We start from the raw sequence: 16673 nt of genomic DNA, 5'->3' as shown, positions 1-16673 counted from the left end.
TTTTCCAGGAAGTGCAATTTCCATATGGGTAGCTAGCTAGCTGGCAGAAAATGTACATCACTTTGCTTACGACAAACTCCCCAGTCCAGCTCGACAAAACAAGAAAAAACAAAAAACAAAAAAATAAAACGCCCCCAAAAAATACTTGCAAATGCTCCAAATCTCGGGCAGAAAAGCCCGGCACAGAAGTTGGCAGTTATACGCTGGCATCCTGGCATCCTGGCATACTGGCATCCTGGCAATGCCTCCTGGGAATTACCTTGGTTATTGTTTCAACATTTTTATCTGCCCGCCCTCGACAGCAGAAAAAATAAATGGGGAACAGGTGAGGTGATACAAGAAGAGAGGGTTCTTGGGACCCAAGAAAAAAAAAAATAAAACACAACAAAAATTGGAAGAGGGGTACATTACATATGCCACGAGTGCGTTGGGGCATAAATCCCAATTTAATCCATCCGGCTTTTAGTTTTGTACATTTTCTATCTCTATTTATTTTCTGGGTTTCTCCTCTTAATAAAGTATTCCCTTTTTTTTTGTGTGTTTGAGTATATTTTTACAGTTGTTGAAGGACCAAAAATTCAGTTTTGGCTTTGTTTCTCTTTTAATAGTTCGAAATTTTTGTAGTACTTCTGCAAATGAATTTTTTGTTTGAAAAGGTAGTGCTTTCCACTTTTTATTTTCATTGCAAAACGACTATTCAAAATAATTTCCTACCCTTGGGGCTCACTGGTAACGTCTTTACTACTGTTATCTTTGGAAAGTATAAAAATAAATATTTATAATTAGTTGTTATTAGATAACAGATAAGAAATAACTTGTCAAATAAATACGTAACCCAAATAAGTTTTCTTTGATAAGTAACAAACAAATATAACTTCTAATCTTAAATCCAATATTAATACAACAGTTTCAAATGTTTAACAAGTTTTACATAACTATTTGTAGTGCGTTTTAAAACATCTGTATTAGATATTTACATTTAGTTTAGGAATAATAGCCACAAAACTTTAACAATAAATTTTGTGGCAGTCTGTTGTTTTTAATATATATATAGTGTTATGTTTTTTGACCAGCCTAGTAACCTGTGCTTCTCCTCTAGCACTCCCCAATGAATTTGCTGAAAAGTGTTTGGTGTCCGGCGAGCAAACATTTTCGTGTTTTGTATTTTCGTGTTTTATATTTGTACCTTCAAATGCTTGTTCTGAGTGCCTACCTGCCGCTAAGCTGCGCTTCGGAACAATAAAAGATAAGCCGACTTAATCCCAATGGGGATTGCCCCCGATCTGCGTTCGTAAAACCTGATGTTTTAGTATATTACTGCAGTTGCTGCTTCTTTTGATTGTTTTTATTAAAATAGAAACTTATCAGTGGCCTCTGAAACACAATCGTGGCACAAAAAAGACACACAAATGGCATTACATGGGGGTATAAACTTTGATAGGCGCCAGTCGCGATCGCGATTGTCGAACAAACGATTGAATCACTCGACGGCAACAACTCTGATATGCAATCAAGGTCAAAGGTTCAACAGCAAAAGCAAGAGCCTATCATAGAATCGACTATCTGATACCCATCAATACTCATCAGCTAAAGGGTGTTCTAAATATTTTTACTCGGTATATAATAAGTTCAAAAAAATATTTTAGTTTAAAATATTTATATTATTTTCTCAATTAATTGTTGAATTCAGCTAAATTCTTAATACCTCCTATATTAATGGGTATCAAAACAAAAGAAAAGGAAATGCATAGACAAGCTTAAAATATTTATGTCTCCCCATTGAAAGAGACGGCAAAAAGAGAATGTCAACAAGTGAATGACTAAGCTTTGACCTCAGCTTTGTTCCCTCTCTTTCTGCTGCCATATTCTTTCTCTTTCGTTCGACTTAGCTTAGTTTTGTAACCTATTCAACTTGTCACCCATTTAAACTTATCAATTTTACTTTCAGTTTTCATTTCCATTTCCCCAGCTCATGTGAATACGATAAGCCTGCTGCTGCCTCTTTCTTTCACACTAACTCGCCGTCTCTTTCACTTCTCCTGCTAGTGACACACAGAGAATAAGTATGTATTTTGATTGGCAATATAAATTACGTTTTCTTTTAATGAAGAATATTTTTAGTGTACTATTGATTTTTATAATTAAATTTGTTTGAAGCAACCGTATTTTTTGAAGTGTACATAAGAAGCTTTTCAATTAGCTTTGGCACTATAAAAACATTTAAAGACCGGACAACTCAATACATTGAAATGCATTTTCGACTTACGACAAAGTTGAAGTCAAAGTTTAGTTGAAGGCCAACTGCAGCTTAATTCTTCTTTTTTTTAGCCGTTTCAGCTTTATCTTTTATAAGCCAAAAAGAAGCCCCACAAAGTGCACTAAACAGCAGAAACAATAAATGCAAAAAAAAGATAGGTATATATACAAAATACAAAAAAAAAAAACAGAAAAACCGCCTGTCGAGACACATTTTAGCAATAAAAGCCAACTGCGAAAGAAGTGGAAAATAATATAGAGAAAAAATAAACAACAATAGCTACAACAATGCGACGGACAGAAAATCACGGCGGCAGAAAAAGAAGAAGAAGAAGCGCGAACCAGGTAATCAGCACCACCAAAATGGGACAGTGGGTCAAAAAAAAATAGGCTAAATAGGTTGCAATAAATAGAAATTTGTACCAAAAATGTCTTACTTAATGATAACTTTAGGTCTTAAAGCCAAATAAGTTACCAAAATAGCTTTGAAAACAACCAAAACTTCACTCAATACAAATTTTTTATATAAAATATTTTTTGTTTTGTTTTGGTTTGCTTGAAAACTGAACCTTTAAATGGTAAATGTGCTGTATTTGTTTACAATTATTTCTTTTTTTAATACATTCAAAGTAGATAGATAATTTTGCAGTAAAATGTAGCGATTCGACCCACTGTGTCAGTTGGCAGGAAGCCGGTAAGAAGAAGCATTGGAGGGAAAAGCGAGCCAAACAAAAGGCAAAAGGTAGACGGTTGATGGTTGAAGCAGAGCAGCTGCTGCTTTTCCCTGCTTCTCTGCGATCGCGTTTACGTTTACCTGGTGTCCCTTGTTTTACCTCTCACCTTTTGCTTACCTGTTCGCTTTTTGGGGAAGGAAGGAAACGAGGGGAAAAACCTGCTGCAACGACCCGGAAAATTTGCATCAGCAGAGGAAGAGGGGAGGAAATGGGAAAGAAATGCATCGAAATTCCCATGCATTTATGAGCCATTTCCATAATTTTAAAACAAGATATGTATATAGGTTTATATGTCACCCCGCAAAGTGCAATATAAATGCTGCATTACACATTTTAAGTGGATAATATAATTTTTTGTGTTATCCTGAGCTAATTGTTAAAAATTGTTTTGTGTGTTTCCATTCTCATTTTTTTAACATTATATACAACAAGTAATATTACAAGAAATTTTTTAAATAAACAAAAGTCTTGAAAATACTTATATAAACCTTTTTTTTATTATATATTTCACATTTTGCTGTGAGGAGTTCGATTACCAGTTTATTCGCTATGTAATGATTTTAAAACTAAAATGTGTGTTACAGTTCTCCGATTTACGCTGCAATGAAGCAGAATGGACCCTTATTTCTTGCAGTGTGAGGGTGAGAAAGGGAGTTTATCAGTATGCGGGTGGCAGGTAACAACATACAAATAATAATCCGGAAATTTCCACACTGCGCAAACCAAAACGGTGAAAAAGAAACCCAATACCGAACCAAATCGAAAATAAACTGCGAAAGTAATTGTCACCCAGTAACAAAAATGTTGGTTAATATTTCCCCCAGCCGCAAATGTTTTCCGCTTTTTTGAGCATGTAAAACCAGTGAAAGTTCTTTTCGAACGTGTCGCAACATAATTAAACATGAAAAAAAACTTACCTCACTTCCAGTTGAATGTAATTCCAATTAATTGCTTGCCGAGGCGAAAACCAATTCCATTTGATTCTTGAAATAAAAAACCAAAAACACTCAGATACAACCAAAAAAAATTATAAACAAAAATATATCTTGAGGGGGTTTTTTCTTAATAATTTCACATGCAATTTGTTGTTTTATAACTTGTTTTACTTTGTGTTATTTATTAATAATTTATTTTCTTTGTTTATACAAATTCATATAAAGAATTGTATTTAGTTAAATGGCTTTAAATAAAATCTGTTTTTTTGGTAATTAATTGTTAGAAACAAGTCGTTTTTTGTTTGCGCATGATTTTTGTAGTCACTTTTGTTTGCACAAACAACATTTATTTCGTACATAAGTTAATTTTTTTCGTTTAGAATAGCCTACAACATATTGTGATTTATTAATTAATCATTTTAATTTTGTTTTTTTGCACTTTTATTTGATCTTCAAGCAATTAGATATTATTTTATTATTCACTTGACAAATTTTTGGAATTAAATAACTTTTGATTGTTTGTAGTTCAAAATTTGGTCATATTAAATATTAATTTATATTTCAACACATGTTTGCCTTTTGAAATTAATTTGTTGTTTATTTTGGTCTTGTTTGCTTGTAAAATTTAATTGTATTTGAAAATTGTGGTATTTAAATCACTTTTTTTTATGTTTTTGCTGTGATTTGTCGTAATTTGTTTTGGGGTTTGTTTGCTGCTCGAAATTAGTTAATTTGTGATTGGAAGTCGTGAGGGGGAGCGGGGTGACGTTCGTCGAAACAAAAACAAACACCTGCAAACTCGCGCGCAACTTGCACAAACTTGTCAAGCATTTACCGTTGTTCAGCTGCGCCTGCGCTGCGTCGACGTCGAAAAGCGTTGCAACTGGCAACCTTTTTTTTCTGGATTTTGTTGCCTTCGCATGCGTGCCACTCACAGAAAAAAACAAACAAAACAGATCGAAAACCACCAAAAATATACACTCCGCCAAAAAGAAACGCGACGGATAACGAAAAATGCCGACGAAACAACAACGAACCGGAGCGGAAAAAACGAAACAACGAAAAACAACAAACTCGATCGACGATCAACACAGTTAGAGGTGGGGATTTGACGAGGATAACTATCGATGCCAATATCGATGCCAGCATCGATGGTTTTCACAGCTTGGACTTATCGATGCTAACCCGTCTCCCTCTTTCTGTTAACTCGACGTTTCCCTAACATTTCCCTGTTGGAGGTGGAGAAACATCGATGCCATCGATTATTGATGTTTTCCACCACGATCCACAGATCAACAAACAAGATTAGAGATGGGGATGCCAAAATCGATTGAAACAACGGCCAATCGATGTTTGTTAAGAACTTGGATTACCTGCATAACATAAATGTTATTGACTGATTGGCAACCTAATATAAGCTATTTAAGTTTGAGCCAAATGTAGCTACTTTTCGTGATAGACATATGGCATCACTGACAAAGAGTCAACACTTTATTCCAGAGGTCTGGCAACTCGGCCGTCAGCTGTTTGAAAACTTCAAAGTTTATTTTTGATCGACAAATTGTAAAAATTAGTTTAGCCAAGAAATTAGAGACAAATCAAAAGCCGCAATCTATGAGCCTGATTCGCCAGCAACTTGGCGTGTCCTTGAGAGCCATCACCCGCACTACCCACCCACTTGTATGGCCAGAAAAGACAAACAAACTGAGGGAAAACAAGCGATTTTACACCTTCAACAAGATGGACTCCAAAGATCTTAAGTACCTAAATCAAAAGGAGGCTATCGACGTGGACCAGGAGCTCTTCACGGAGTACAAGTTCAGTGTGGACCAGCTGATGGAACTGGCCGGCTTGAGCTGTGCCCACGCGGTGGCCAAGTGTTTTGCTGCCGAGAAGCATCCCCGCATCCTGGTCTGCTGTGGTCCCGGCAACAATGGAGGCGACGGACTGGTGGCCGCCAGACACCTCTCCCTGATGGGCTACACTCCCACCATCTACTATCCGAAGCCCACGCCCAAGCCGCTCTTCGAGAGCCTCAGCCACCAGTGCCGCCTGATGGAGATCCCCAGTGTGGCGGAATGCCCGTCGGTGGCCAGTGCATCCTGCAGCTACGATCTCATACTGGACGCCCTCTTTGGATTCAGCTTCAAGCCACCGGTGCGAGCGGATTTCGCCGCCGTCGTGGAGCTGTTGCAGCAGACCAAACTACCGATTGCCAGGTAATTGTCCATCTAAGGATCTGGATTCAAAGTAGCCATATTAGAGGCCAGTTATTAATTTGTATATGTTGATTTGATCAATATCCATCGACTCGCACAAAAATCTTTCAAATCGAACCAGTACTTTAGAAGTTATTAGCATAAATGTAAATAATTGTTCGATTTTTAAGTTAGCTTTTGGTAGTGATCCTGTAGCTCTGCAGATGGCGCCACTTAAAAAACAAATTCATTTCAAAGGGCATATTTATATTTACCTTATTAAAATGATTAATATTATAAATATAATGCCTTCTATAAATGTGATTTAGTGATTTGTGATCAAAAATAATTGTTCTTTGTAATATCTAATATGTATTCAGTTTTTTTTCAGTTCAGAGTATGAAGGAAACAGGAAAGTAAATTTCCAAAATCAGTTTTTTACTTACTTTTTATTTGAAATCGTTCACTTTATTTCTCCCCCTTACTTACCTTATCTTTTCTTCAAAATCATCTCAATTTCGTGAGGTTTTTCTATTATAAATTGCACCATTTAAAATTCATTTATGTGAGCCACATTTAAATTTCGTATAAATCCATGATAATGAAAAGCTGAAAGATCCAGAAAGGGGCGCATAACTTGATCATTTAGTAGGGAAAGTTCTTGATAAAACAGCGTAATAAAACAGCTTTTCTTATCCCAAACTTATGATATGTATTTCTTGCAGTGTGGACATCCCCAGCGGTTGGGACGTGGAGAAGGGAAAAGTGAGTGAATGCGATCTGGAACCGTCTCTGCTCATTTCCCTGACTGCTCCGAAGCTCTGTGCCCGTCAATTCCGTGGCGAACATCACTATTTGGGCGGCAGATTCGTACCGCCCGCCATGCAGCGCAAATACGAACTCAATCTGCCCGTATATCCGGGCAACGAACTGTGCGTCAAGCTGTGATTTATACATTTATACAATGCTTGCAATGGCCAAATAAATAATGGATTCTTAAACGAAGGCTTTCTTCTCACTAAATGGATACATGGTGAAAAAGATAGTTGATCACAAAAGTGACTTTGTAAGGCTGGAAAATAAAAGAATAACAAAATCTCTATTCAAAATCTGTTTATAAATATTCCACGTAAGTTTTTAAAACATTTTGCAGTAAAATTAAGTTTAGAAAAACAAGAAAAGTTAAGTCTTTACGTAAAAAAATGTATTTCCATGAAAAAAAAAATGTATAAATATTTAAAAAGGTTCTCTTTAAATTTGCACTTTTATAGCTTGGTTATTCTTGTAAGATTTTATAAATGCCAACTTAGTTATATGGTTTTCCACACATTTATCTCAAACATTTGTGTTATCCCTTCTGTTTTATTTGATATATATTACATATTATTTAAAGTCTACGATTAGGAAGTGGGCAAAGCTTGCCAACTGCATATTACCCGACCATCTATTTGTACAAGCGATTGTAGTTCTTGCGTCGGCGGTCCTCCTCGAAGTTGTTGTTCCTGGCCCACTCCTTGAGGTTGCCCTTGGAGCGCAGCATGGCCGACTTGGAGTCTACGTCGCGGAGCACGAAGGGCGAGAACCCAGCGGTGTAGTCCTGATCCAGGGCGTTCGTCTTGGTCTTGGCCACCCGCGACGGCATCTGGCGCGGCATGGGCTGATCCTCGAACAGGATGGGGTTGCGCGAGTGCTTGCCGCCGTGGAAGCGCGGCAGGCTCTGGTTCTTGTACTTGTTTGTCAGCGGTCGCCTCGTATTGATGTGAATCACCTGCCGCCCGTTCTCGTCCAGGCTAACAGCCACCCTTTTCAGCGTCTTGTTGCCGCAGTTGGGACAGAAGACCTTGGTCATGATGCTGGTGGTTTTGTAGCAGGCATAGCAACGCAGGATGTAGGTGCGCAGCTGCTTGATGATCCTGCCATTCAGGGCGGCCAAATGGAGATTTAGCTGCTTGAGCACATTCTGCAGGGCATAATCGGTGGTCATGCAGGCCACCGGCGGCACCTCGTCCGTCTCCACCTTGCCCTCCAGCGCCTTCTTGGCCTTCCTGATGTTGGAGTGCGTGATCCAGCCATCGTCGCCCACTTCCTCTTCGAGATTTTGGCTTTGCCGGGCTGCCTGTGGCTCTGTTTCCTCGGCTTCATCTTCCAAAGGCTGGGCAACGAGGAGCTCCGCCAGCTCTTGCTCTTCCTCTGCGCTGGGAGCGCACTTGAGCTGCTCGAACAGCTTGTCCAGCTCCTCCTGACTGGGCTCATCCTCCTCGTGATGAGTTTCCTGGCTGGGCAGAGGTTCTTTGCCAGCCAACTGAGCTTCAATGGCTGCTTTGACATTGTCTACGGGTGGGTCCGTTTCCTGCTGATCCTGCGAGCCCTCCTCCTCCTGGGAGTCCTCTTCTTGGGAATCCTCCTCCTGGGAGTCCTCCTCCTCTTCACCCTCGGGCATGTACCAGCCTACCATCCTCTTATTGTTGGCATCCTGCATTTCCTCCGGCTTCTCCTTGGAGGCAATGGTCTGGGCCATCACGGGCTCCGTGCGCAGGTGGGCGGTGCCCACGGTGTCCGCCTCCAGTTCGTAGGTGAGCGAGATGACCTTCAGATCGATCCCCGAGAGACTGGCATAGTCGCCCGTCCGCTTGGCGAACTCCACGCAGTGTTTGATGCTCTCGGCGCGGGGTTCGCGCACCTGCAGGTCAAAGGGCAGCACGCAGAGGCGTCGTATTTGGCGCTTGTTGCGCACCTCGGCCACCACATCCGGCACGGTGAGCACCTGATCGGCATATTCCTGGAGGGGATTGGTTCGGTATTTACTACTATTTACAAGGTGTTTCCCAGCGGAAAATAGCCTTAACTCACGTTTAGGGGCACGGCATTTATGAAGGCGGTGGTGTCCGCCACTAGGAACTTGATTTTTCCACTCGATTCGGCCATTTTGCGGTGTAAATTCTCACATGAAAACCAATGCAAGGCAAAACATAAAAACAATTCTGCACGTGTCGGGATATAAGTGTGACCAGAGCGTTACAAACGTACTATTGGAGATGGTAGCAACGGTATTTTTTATAGCTAAAGTCTAAAGTTTTAAATTTATATATTAGACGCTATTTTTGAGAAACTTTGACGTCTTAGAGATTTTTTTTATTTATGCAAACCTCACCTTGTACATATGAAAAATGAATTTTAAAAACATATCTGTTTTTAAAAATTTTAAATCTGCAGTAAACTTGTAATTAATTTGCTTGTGAATTTAAAATAAATGGCTTACCAAAGGTTTTTATTTGCAATTGATTTTTATTTTACGGTGCGAAAATTTACATATTTAACTACTTTTTTTTCCGGAAAGACTTTCAATCGTTTATTCAAACTTAACTGCAATTAAATTGTTAACTTTCTTTCTATTTACATATATCTCACCAGGTAAATCTAGCTAACGGATTATGTATTTTAAAAGCTTTGCAGCTTTAAAAACATTTAATTAAAGTTGTTGCTTACAACGCAAGTTTTTTGATTTGAATCAATAGCATAAAAAGGGTTTTAATTAGAAATCGATTACATTCTTAACAATAGACTTCAATTTTACGCTGCTATTCATATATAATAAAAATAGCATAACAATTGAAATTGTTTCGAAAACTAAAAACATGCCATGCAACATTTTGGTATATTTTTGGCGATAGCTTGTGTAATGAAATCAGACCTGCGCTACGGTCACACTGCCGTTCGGTCAGCGGCAAGTGCCATCTCTAGTTTTCAAGCCAAAAATGGCGAAGTTTTCACTCGTATTTTGTTCAGATTGTGAGCTGATTTTGTGAACGGAGGACACAAATTACCGGACTTTTTCGCCGGGATTCAGTGAAAAGGCATTTGCCAATTGCCAATTGCAGCACTGCGAGAAAGCAAAGCGACATCCGCGATGTGGAACCATTGGCAGCAGGCGGCTGCAGTAGCGGCGCCGATGAGCGCCCCCCCGCCGCAGCCGTCGGTTCCGCCGCCCCTGCCCGACGCCCCGCCCCCTCCGCCTCCGTCCGATGGGGGCGCCCTTGCAGGCGGCGGAGGAGGTGCTGCTCCATCCGTACAAGCGGCAGCTGCCCAGGCAGCCACAACTGGAACAACCACCACCGCGGCGGCGGCGGCGGCGATGGCTTTTAACCCCTATAGCAGTGGGCAGGCCACAGGGGCGGGCAACCCCTACGAACAGTATACGGCCGCCCAGTACGCGGCCATGACCCCGGAGCAGCAGTACGCCCTGCAGCACCACTGGCACCAGTGGCAGACCTACCAGGCGGAGTACGCCAAATGGCATGCCCAGTACGGCGAGCAGGTGGGTTTTAGTTATCCATCTATCTAGTATATACACCTGTATCCACTTATAACTTTAACCATTGCAGTACAAGCGCGAAATGGCCGCCGCCGCTGCTGTGGCCACCAATCCCGCTGTCCAGGGCGTGCCCGCACCAGTGGCCGCCGTGGTTTCACCCGCTCCCGTTGCCGCCGTTGTGCCCGCTGTTGTTGTGCCCGGGCCACAGGCCTATCCCGTGGCGCAGAACTATTACCAGGGCATGTCGGCCGTCTCACCGGTACCGGCGACCACACCGAATCCCATGCAGAATCCCCTGCCAGTGGGTGGTGCGCCGCTGCCGGGCAAGATCATGGCCCAGCCGCAGATGTACAACCAGCCGCCGCCGCCACCGCCCCACAAAAGTGGCTATCAGATGTCCAATCAGAGCCAGGGCAATGACAACAACCAGCAGCAGCAGGGCATGTGGTCGGGACCGCCACCCATGCAACAGCAGCAACAACAGCCGCCATCGAATCGGTATGGCGGACAAATGAACTACAATAGTGGCGGACAACCGGACAACCAGGGCTTTCCCAATCTCCAGCAACCGCCGCCTTCGCTGCAGAGACCACCACCGCAACAGCAGCAGCAGCTGCAAAACAACAATAACAACATGGACAACAACAACCAGCAGTGGGGCAACAACAGTCAACGAAGTGGTCGTCCGCCCTGGGAAACCAGTGGTCCGCCGCCCGATAACTTTGGGCAGCAACAGCAACAACAACAACCAGGACGCTGGGATGGTCCACCGCCGCAGAATGATAACAACAATCGCTGGAATGGACCGCCTCAGGTCAACAACAACAACAACGTCAACAATCGACGCTGGGATGGCCCGCCAAATCAAACACAATCTGGCGGAGATCAGCAGCAGATTCAACAGAATCAGAACCAAAATCGCTGGATGAGCGGACCACCACCGCCCAGCGATCAAAACCGCTGGATGAGTGGACCACCGCCGAACATAAGTGAGCAACAGGAGCACCAAAACAGTAACAGTAACCAGCCACAGCTGAATCCCCGCCAGAATCGTTGGCAGAACAACAATTCGGATGCGGAGCCACCGCCAATGAGGAACAACAACAATAAGCAGAACAACTTTCAGAACAATCGCAAGAGTTGGGGGCAACCGGACGAAAGAGGAATGGGTGGAGGAGATGGTAACCAAAACCAGAACCAGAATCAGAATCTGAATGCTGCCCAACGCAACCAGAACCCATTCACCAAGAACTCTCAGTCCGATTTTGGCCCAGATGGCAATGGCAACAATTGCAACAACTTTGGCCAGCGAACGGGCAACTTTCAGGGCAACTATGCCAATAGTTATAATAACCAGGATCAGGTTGGTGGCAATTTTGGCGGAGGTGGATCTGGAGGAGGCAACACAGGCAGAGATAACTTTGCCAACCGCGGACCTGACAACTTTGGCAACAACAACAATGGCAACTTCAATAACACCAACAATCGCCGCCAGAGCAATCGCTGGGATAACAATCGCAACCAGGGAATGCAGGGATACTCGGATGAGAGGGGAGGCGGCGGCGGAGGAGGAGGATCAGGATCAGGCAATGATTCTGGTCCAGGAAATTTCAACCAGAATCGCGGCAATTTTAATCAGCGCAACAATTTCAATCAGCCGTCACAAAAACAGCAGCAGCAGTCGTCTCAGAATCAACCGCCGCAGCAACAAAACCGCAACCAACAGCAGGCTCCCGATCTGGATGAAGCCAGCTTCGATCGCCTGTTCGACCAGTGGGAGCAGCAGTTCGAGGACTGGAAGCGGGCCAACGCCAATCATCCGGATCGCGATGAGTATCGGCGCTACGAGGAGGAGTTCGAGAAGCAGCGTCGTCGCATTGCCGAGCGCAGGGAGCAGATGCGGCGACGTCGTCAGCAGCAGATGGCTAGTGCTGGTGGTGGTGTCTCTGGAGGATTACCCACCGACTCTATGCCAAAAGAAGGGGGCATGGCCAAGACAGGGCAGGAGGAGGATGAGGAGGAGGATGATTTGGAGGAGCAGGAGCCAAAGGAAACATTCGGTGGTGGTCCAAATTTCGCCAAACAGGTATCCAATTTTAGCCACCAAGGCAACAGACAACACGGACATCCTGGCCACTTTGCGAATGAGAATCGTGGCTTCAACAAGGGACCGCCCCCACAGGGAATGCAGAATCAATACCAAACCGCCCAGCAAGCTATACAGGAGATGCCTGCCATGGACAAGCCAGTCCAGGAGCAGCCAGCCAAGCCAGTTGCTCCTCCAGCTCCCCCGGTAGCACCGCCATCCCTGCCGCCGCCCGATGTTGCCGTTGCCGCTCCCGTTGCCGTTGCCCCAATGGTTGTGCCCGCTCCGCCAGTGGCGCCGCCAACGCAGCCACCTCCGATCTCCAGCAATCTCGGCAAGCGCCGACAAACAAGTGTGGCTGCAGCTGTGCCCACAGCCGCCAAGCAGGTGAAAGAGGAGGAGCCCATATTCACCATTTCCCTGGACGACGACGATGACGATGAAGAGGACGAGGACAATGAGCCGCCGGCGTTGGACACACCCATGGGAAGCATCTTCAAGAAGAGCGATGGCATACCGGGTCTGGACTTGGTGGCCGATGGCACCGACGGCAAGAATCCGTCCTCGGTCTTCGATGTGGGCTCCGACCAGGCAGTGGAGAGTAGTAGTCAGCCTACAGGCCCCCATGCCGCCAGCAAGACCAACGAAACTCTGAGCAATGTGCTCAAAGATCCCAACTTCTTCAACAATCTCACCCAGGCGGTGGCCAATGTTCAGGAGCGCGAGCAGCGCGATCGCCAGCAACGGGAGGTTAGGGATCAGGATCAGGAGCAGCAGCAGCAACAGCAGCAGCAGTCGACAGATCAGGAAACTGGAGCAGATGGACGACCCTTGTCCTTCGCCGAGTGGCAGCGCAAGAAGAATGGCGGCAACGACGGCAAATCGCAGGATTCTCATGGCACCCACAGTCCCAGTGGCAGTGAGCCGGCGGAGCATGGTGGACAGGCTATGAATCAAGGTGGACCTGGTGCGGGTCCGGGTCCCAACTCACGCGGTCCCAACGATGGACCGCCAACGTCGCGGTTTGACAACTTTGGACCGAATCAAGTGCCTGGCAACAACTTCGTTGACTTCGATGGCAACAATGGCCCCGGTCCCGGTTTCTATCCGCCTGGCCGGAACTTTGGACCACGTGGCCCCAACTTTGGACCCAACTTTGGACCCAATTTTGGCCCCGGCCCGGGACCGCATTTCGGACCCAATGGACCGTATTTCGGGCCGGGACCAGGCAACTTCCGGCATAATGGCCCCAATTTTGGGCCCAACTTTGGACCGAACTATGGGCCGCGTAACTTTGGACCTCGCGGACCCGGCGGCGGTCCCTTTGGTCCACCGCGACGCGATGACTTTGGTGGGCCACCACCTTTTGGCGGTCCAGGCGGACCTGGCCCCAACTTTGGCCCAGGCAATGGACCCAATGGCCCAAGGGGATTCAATAATAATGGCGGCAACGGCGGTGGACCCAGCAGTGATAATCCCTTCCGCCGGCAGGGTGGACCTCCAGGTGGCCCCGGTTTCGACGACGATGGCCTGGGCGCACCGCCACCACGAGGTGGCCCCAGGAATTTCCAACAACGCAACAGCTTTGGTGGTGGTGGGAATCCAGGAGGACCCAACATGAACAACCGGAAAAACTGGAATGACGGGTATGTGTCCTAAATCCTTTTCTAAGTTTTATTTGACTTGATTAACTCGTTTTTTAAAACATATTAAACTATAGTATATATACGTATATAGAACGTTGTCTTGACAAAAAAATATTGGGGGAAAGGGGGGAGAAGGCGCTTTCCCCCTTTTCAACTCTTTTTGCTACAAACCCAAAATCAATAGTCTGATTGTCAAAAAAAAAAAAAAAAAAAAGAAGTGGTTACATTATCTTTTCTAGATTTCCCCTGATTTGAGGCTCGTATTATCTGCATAGATTATATTATTTCATATGTACTTGTGGGCAAAGTTAATTGAGGGCTGCATGATTGACAAGTTAGCTTTAAAAGACTTCTTAATTAAATGTTTTGATAAATTGCAGTTGCTATTTGAATTTATAGTTCATGTTTTTAGTGTTAAAATTTATAAAATACACCCAGACAAAGAGGGAAATCGCACAAGTTTCTATAAATTTTTATAAATTTAATGAATTTGTTGTCCGAGGTTACTAAATATTGTGGGGGTTCGGTTTCATATAAATTACCAAAATATTTTATATGTTCTTATTGAGAAGAATATATCCGAAAATTATGTCCGTTTAAAACCGATTAAAATTCAGAAATAAACTATATCTGTTGTTTTTGAACAAAATACCATTGAGAGTTAATTCGCTCAACCCCCCCCTTTCCCACACTTTGTCCCTTTTTGCTCTATCTGTATTGATATCATCCAATTTTATGTAGTTAAATTGCGATAGGCCTTTTTTCTAGTTATCGTTAATGCTGGAATTTCGATTCCAACCCCGTTTCTCTTCTTCTCTTCTACTTCTATATACTGAAATACTGAAAAAATACTCAAATATAAATGTCAAAAAAAAAAAAAAAAAAAAAAAACACACAAAAACGAATTTGTTACCGCTGGTATTGATTGCTATATACACACTCACCGATCTCTGTCTGATCTGATCCATTGTCTGAGCAGCAAGAAAAAGGGCGGTAAAAACCAACAGCAACAACAGCAGCAGCGCAGGAACTGAGCTCTGAACTCTTAAAATCGGGATTAGATAATTAGGGGCGGCTATCGAAAGGGCAGATCATAGCCCCCCCCCTAAAAAAGATATATATATATCTGATCGCAGAGTCCAGACGCCAGACAAAGGCCTACATTTAGGTATTAAGGATAAACACATCTGCAAACATCCACAGATCACGAATATGAAAAACAATATGTACTGAGAATAATTTTGCTGCTCGAAATCTGAAATTATTTATTCTCTTTTTTTTGCTTGCTGTGCAACAACACACGAAAATAGCCCGAGTCATGGATTCATTACTTTGTTTTTAATTTTTAGTAGTTTAAAACTTGACGCAGTTAAATAATTTTTCGTAGTTCCAATCCATTTTATTGAAAGCAAACATTTGGGGTCGTTTTCTCAATGTCAGGTTAAGCTTGGACATTTGATCTGACTAAAACCTCTTAACTAGAGGCAGTGTTCTAGTTAAAGTTTGTCAGTTGACGAAACACAAAATAGAAAAGAAGTGTTTTATTGCTTTTCTATTTCAAGCCGAGAAATATTTGTAGGCCTTAACATGACATTGAGAAATCGGTCCCAAGTCTCGCACAGTGGAATATGTAATTCTTTTATTGCGCGAAGCTATATAAATCGTATATGTTAAATATATACTATGGAATAAATATCAATAAAGGAAGATAAAACAAAAGGATTGTTATTGGGGGACCAACATGTTGCAAAAGCCCAGTAGATCGGTCCGAATTTGGTAAATAGTCCGTCTGTTTTGAAATTTTGGCTATGCCGCACTCTATCCTTATAATATTTCCGATTGCTAAACAACAAGGTTCTGGTTTAGTTTTAAGTATAGCTATTATACTCTTATGTGAAAGGCGTTCGGTCTTAAGCTCTCTGTTCAACTGCCGAAAAACTCGACAAAGTTTTTACATTTGTTACTGTTATGGTTTTTCGTTTACCGATTTGATTGGGGTCTTTTATAATAATAAGAAATTCACTTGATGATGTTTTGATTACAAGTATAAGCCGTCTGCTTTTGGTTCTGTCCGCTTCTATTTTTCCGATTTTCGGAACTGTATAAATCTTAAAAATTACAAGGAAATTAGAAATTAACTGAAATGCTGTAATATTTTTAATTATTAAATTAGGTTTTTGTCCGATATATGTCTATTATCAATATTTGCTGACTTTCATTAAATCAAGAAACCACCTTTTACAAATTTTCCTAGTAACCAAACTTATGTTTGTGGTCTGTTGTCAATGCTTAAACTTATAAATTAAATAAATGTATAAAATTTTATATGATAACCTATTTATTTAGCAATTTACAAGAAAATATACTAAGATTACTTTTAGGTTTTGTCCGTTTACTTATTAAACTTTCCTGGTTATTCCGTCACCCAAATAAAGCCCACGTCGTCCGATTTGTTTAAGCTTTGAATAAGCTTATGCCAAAATAATAATGGTGCAATTTTTCAAAA

At 42.8% G+C, this 16673-nt stretch overlaps 5 protein-coding genes across 9 annotated transcripts in view; 3 read left to right on the top strand and 2 right to left on the bottom strand.

Annotated features, from left to right (window-relative positions):
• Positions 1-5003, bottom strand: part of LOC108137289 — a 56143-nt gene extending 51140 nt beyond the window's left edge. For both annotated transcript variants that reach the window (XM_017258907.2, XM_017258908.2), the window contains exons 1-2: positions 4761-5003; positions 3908-3973 (exon numbers count right to left, since the gene is read on the bottom strand). The gene's annotated coding sequence lies outside the window, so the exon portion shown is untranslated. The remainder of the gene's footprint in view (positions 1-3907; positions 3974-4760) is intronic.
• A 422-nt stretch (positions 5004-5425) lies between these two features.
• LOC108137236 (NAD(P)H-hydrate epimerase) lies at positions 5426-7225 on the top strand. The gene is made up of 2 exons (XM_017258814.2): positions 5426-6144; positions 6849-7225. Exons 1-2 carry the CDS (start codon positions 5540-5542, stop codon positions 7069-7071), a joined length of 828 nt encoding a protein of 275 aa, XP_017114303.1. The 5' UTR covers positions 5426-5539; the 3' UTR covers positions 7072-7225.
• A 214-nt stretch (positions 7226-7439) lies between these two features.
• Positions 7440-9129, bottom strand: LOC108137332 (RNA-binding protein NOB1). The gene is made up of 2 exons (XM_017258964.2): positions 8974-9129; positions 7440-8902 (listed from the first exon to the last, which is right to left on the bottom strand). Exons 1-2 carry the CDS (start codon positions 9046-9048, stop codon positions 7568-7570), a joined length of 1410 nt encoding a protein of 469 aa, XP_017114453.1. The 5' UTR covers positions 9049-9129; the 3' UTR covers positions 7440-7567.
• Positions 9130-9859: 730 nt separating this feature from the next.
• The window catches only part of LOC108137284 (general transcriptional corepressor trfA), a 12889-nt gene continuing 6075 nt past the window's right edge, over positions 9860-16673 (top strand). For 2 of the 4 annotated variants that reach the window (XM_017258894.2, XM_017258896.2), the window contains exons 1-2: positions 9861-10438; positions 10506-14167. In XM_017258894.2, the coding sequence (XP_017114383.1) occupies positions 10031-10438; positions 10506-14167 (4070 nt within the window). In that variant the 5' untranslated portion in view covers positions 9861-10030. Of the gene's footprint in view, positions 10439-10505; positions 14168-15146; positions 15887-16673 lie in introns of those variants that run through there. The other 2 variants (XM_017258897.2, XM_017258893.2) reach the window with 2 other exon arrangements.
• LOC121466735 overlaps positions 14115-16673 on the top strand; it is a 27838-nt gene continuing 25279 nt past the window's right edge. The window contains exon 1 of the mRNA XM_041707112.1: positions 14115-14167. Within this exon, the coding sequence (XP_041563046.1) occupies positions 14161-14167 (7 nt within the window). The 5' untranslated portion in view covers positions 14115-14160. The remainder of the gene's footprint in view (positions 14168-16673) is intronic.

Source organism: Drosophila elegans, unplaced genomic scaffold (assembly GCF_018152505.1).
Source record: "Drosophila elegans isolate 14027-0461.03 unplaced genomic scaffold, ASM1815250v1 contig_149, whole genome shotgun sequence".
In the NCBI taxonomy this organism is placed as follows: Eukaryota; Metazoa; Arthropoda; class Insecta; order Diptera; family Drosophilidae; genus Drosophila; species Drosophila elegans.
This window is presented reverse-complemented; position numbering and strand designations above follow the sequence as displayed.